The sequence below is a fragment of the Tupaia chinensis genome, unplaced genomic scaffold, assembly GCF_000334495.1.
Source record: "Tupaia chinensis unplaced genomic scaffold, TupChi_1.0 Scaffold000532_1, whole genome shotgun sequence".
Classification (NCBI taxonomy): Eukaryota; Metazoa; Chordata; class Mammalia; order Scandentia; family Tupaiidae; genus Tupaia; species Tupaia belangeri.
Genome location: NW_006160045.1, coordinates 9,025,514 through 9,029,760, shown reverse-complemented (window position 1 = coordinate 9,029,760; position 4,247 = coordinate 9,025,514). Strand labels below are relative to the sequence as shown.

The 4,247-nt window shown below is 43.6% G+C and overlaps 1 protein-coding gene across 1 annotated transcript in view; it reads left to right on the top strand.

Annotated features, from left to right (window-relative positions):
• The window catches only part of DNAH14 (dynein axonemal heavy chain 14), a 261,709-nt gene that overhangs the window by 187,942 nt on the left and 69,520 nt on the right, over positions 1-4,247 (top strand). The window contains 2 exon segments of the mRNA XM_027775206.1: positions 3,065-3,173; positions 3,700-3,825. Coding sequence (XP_027631007.1) covers positions 3,065-3,173; positions 3,700-3,825 — 235 coding nt within the window.

Genomic DNA, 4,247 nt, shown 5'->3' with positions numbered 1-4,247 from the left:
GGTTCAGATCAACGGCTCCTGGGAGGTTTCTGAGAAGCCTTAGATTAAGATTTTTCTTAGTCACCAATTAAATGGACAATGTTGGCAATAATCTAGGCAAATTAGCCAGATGCCCTGTAGACAAAAGGCAAGAGAGGTTCATAGACCCTCCAGCTACTCCTAACCTCCTGGGACTTAAGACGTCTACTTTCTATCACCTCGAGTGGTGGGTCTCCATTTGCAGCCAGGGCCGTCATGATCACCACCCTTTTTTCTAGTTACTCACACATCTTACCCAACCCTATGCTGTATTCAAATCAGTGTGAGAATAAGAGGACATCCAGTTTCCACCTAAATAAAGGAGCCATTATTAAGCCAGTGGCTGTGGGAGGACTCTGGTCACTCCAAAACCCCACAGCCCAAAGCAGAGGGAAGAAGATTTATAAAGGCAAAACCCACAAAGGAAAAACAAACAAAACAAAATAAAAAACCAACTACACACCTAAGAAAGTACGGGCCTTGAGTTACGTGAAAGCAGTTAACGAAAGCCAAAAAAGTAAGTAATCAGGACAGACAGTTATAATTGGCTGGATAGTTTTAGTTGGCTGCATCTGCTGGTGGTGATAAATATTTGGTGAGGCATTTTTAGGAGACACATACGGGTCGGTTACAGGGAAAGGGAAATGGCTGCAGAATCATATTCAAAATGAGGTGCTCATGCTTCATTACACCCACACATCCATAGGCGGCTCAGTATTTTCTTCCTTACATACTTTGTACCGTGTTGGGACATCCTCCACCCCTTTTATGTCGGCCATACCAGGACCACTTTTTTTTTTTTTTTTGAGAGGTTTTTGCTATAGGGCGCATGCGCTCACCAGACAGACAGAGAGAGACAGAGAGATAGAAAGTGAGAAATCACCCCCCAGGGGGGATGGCCACGCCACAATCCCTTCTCCTCCATTCTCCTCTTGGGATCTTGGGCACACACGCACACGCACCCGGCATGAATTTAAGCCGCCGGGTCCAGGATTTGAACCGCGGTCAACTATGTGGGAGTCCAGCGACATAGCCATTACGCTAACTGCTGGTCCCCATACCAGGACCACTTTAAGGGCCGTCACCCTGTGTGCAGGGTCACCATCAGTAGTATTCATAAAATTGCCCATGTCCAGCAGTATAGGTGGTGACACAGAAGCACCAGGGCATAGTCCCCAACTGCCCAGCTCTTCTCTGCTACTCACAAATTCCAGTAACCTCATGTAACTCCACGAGTAGGGGTTAAATATGGAGTTTGGATCTCTTAAAATGAATCTGGGATTCTTTCTTACCCACAAAACTCATAATGAAATATTCTGAGTATTATGAAGAATTCTCACATCTAAAGCCTGTGGGGTATCATCTAGACATAGACTCCCCCACCCCCTGTATCTGCTTCCCTCTACCCTTTTCCTCAGGGAACAGTCTCTCTGGCCAAGGCTACTCTCTCAAGAATGTACCCCTCCCTAGTAATGAGTTACGGAATGCACATAGCTGAGCTGAGTGAACATAATCACCAGGTGGCACAACTCTGGAAGGGTCCAAAGAGCCGGCATGTGCCCTCTAGTTAGGCTTGTTCTAATCCGATGGCTATAACTGCTTGCTGCACTGAGGTAAGGCATGGAATCTTCTCCAATGGCTGCCATCGATGTCTCCTGGAAGTCAAATAAGCCAACGTCTTGGCCTGCTGGACCTCCCGGTGACTTCTTTGGAAGAGGTAAACATTATGCACAGCCCTCTCAGATTTGGGGGATCTGCATTATGAAGCCCAGTTGCCTATCTTAAATGTGTGCTTAAATGTGTATCTTAAATGATAGCCAGTTCTTCTTGTTAAGAGTTCATTTTATTTTTAATGGTACCTATTCTTTATCAGGTGAGGAAATTGTCCTCTATTCCTACTCTGATAAGAGTTGGGATGTGATTTTGTTTTTACGAGAGACAGAACAGAAAGTGGGGGAGAGGGGGGAGGTTGTCTTATGATGGAATCCTTGCATCATGATCCTCCCGGTTAGCTAGGACCACAGGGGCACACTACGGCTCCTGGAATGTTTAGATGGGCCAGGAACAAACCCAGGGAACAAACCCAGGTCTCCCATGTGGCCTCAGCCACTGCGTACCGCCACCATCCTGCTTGCATCACCACAGCTAGGCCTTAGAAGAGTTTTTGCCATGAATTTTGTGAAATGATTTTTCTTCTCTAGCTTATTAATACGGTGTATTACAATAACTGATCTTCTTTTTCTTTTTTCTTAATGAGACATAAATGGCCTTACTATATTTGCTTTTTTGTTGTTGTTTATTCAACATGAATACACTGTATATTAGTCTAGCTAAATATATTATCATACACATTATCATCGACGGGTCATTTTCCATGTTACCCACGATATATCATTCTTTTCGTATATTATCAAATTATACGTGTGTGTGCGTGTAAGATCCATGAGACTGGAAATAAGAACAAGACCACTGCCACGAGTGCTTTTTTGTTGTTGTTTATTCAGCATGAATACACTGTATATTAGTCTAGCTAAATATATTATCATACACATTATCATCGACGGGTCATTTTCCATGTTACCCACGATATATCATTCTTTTCGTATATTATCAAATTATACGTGTGTGTGCGTGTAAGATCCATGAGACTGGAAATAAGAACAAGACCACTGCCACGAGACACTGTGTAGGGGTTAACCACTGGGTGAAAACTCACATGCAGGGGGCAATGCAGAAGCACCTGCAGTTTCTATCCTGCACTGCTTGCTTCCAGCCACTCTGGGGCAAACTGGGGATTTTGAAAGGAAGCTTAAGAGGCTATATACCTGGGCTAGGAGCGTGCTTGGCACCCAGCTCCGGAGATAAGAATCTAGCTTGACCACACCCGGCTGCACTGGGGTGGGTTTATTATCCTAAGCCCCTACTGTAGGAACGAGAGGAATGGGGGGCCCCAATATGTCCACAATCTTTAAGAAGCAAGGCTAGTCAGTTATATGCCTACAATTTGTATTTTGTCGAACTTTGTTAATATTTTTTGTTTCCTTAGGGATCGTTTTTATACAGGTCTATCCAAGATCCTAGAAGCAACCAGATTAGTTACTGATATGCAAGAGGAGCTCTTAATTCTTGGCCCTCAAATAGAACAAAAAACAAAGGTATGTTTGATTTGAAATTGTCTTTAAAGATTTTATAGTGTGATATGAAAGTATTTGAAAAGCAAGTTTTTCATACCTGAGAAAAATGGGTTAGAATTATACTTATTGTAGTCATCCTAATGAGTCTATTAACCAAATATATTTCTGGCTGATCTTGATCAGTTTTATCATAATGAAATGAGCTATTTGAATTTCTCTTTATGAAAGAGACTATGTCAGACCAGCCCATGTTGTGGTGGTTAAGGCAGCTGGATGTCACATGGCCAACTGTGCAGTTAAAGTCCTGGAACTAGTGGCTTGAAAAACACACCAGGCACATGTGTGTACATGCCCCAAATCCCAAAAAGAGCATGGAAGAGAAGGGATTGTGGCGTGGCCATTCCCCCAGGGGCGTAGTGGGTGCTTTCTCACTTCCTTTCTCTCTCACTCTCTCTGTCTCTAGCAAGCACATGTGCCTTATAACATTTTTTTTTAAAGAGAGACCGTGTCTCTTAAAATTCATTCTAAGAATTGTTTGATTCATTAGGAAATAGAAATCCTATTGGAAAAACTACGGAAAGATTCACAAGTAGTTGAGAAGGTTCAGATGCTTGTTAAACAGGATGAAGAAACTGTGGAAGAAGAAATAAGAATTGTGGAAGACTATGCTCAGGTAAGATTAAAATACTTTCAATAAATAGCCTGTGCCACACACAGGGTGTTATTGGATGAAAGCAGAGGATAGAAAGGTACGTAGTCCCTATCCCTAAGAAACCTAAAAACCCAAGAGGCTCTTCTGATTACAATGAACAGGAATTCGTTTAGGTCACATCAAAAATAGATGTGACCTCGGGGACCAGCAGTTAGCGTAATGGCTATGTCGCTGGACACCCACATAGTCGACCGCAGTTCACGTCCCAGACCCAGGGACTTAAAACTCATGCCAGGCGCATGTGCGTGTGTGCCCAAGATCCTGAGAGTAGAGTGGAGGAGAAGGGATTGCGGCGTGGTCATCCCCTCTCGGGGGTGATTTCTCGCTTTCTATCTCTCTGTCTCTCTGTCTGTCTGGCGAGCGCACGCGCCCTATAGCAAAAA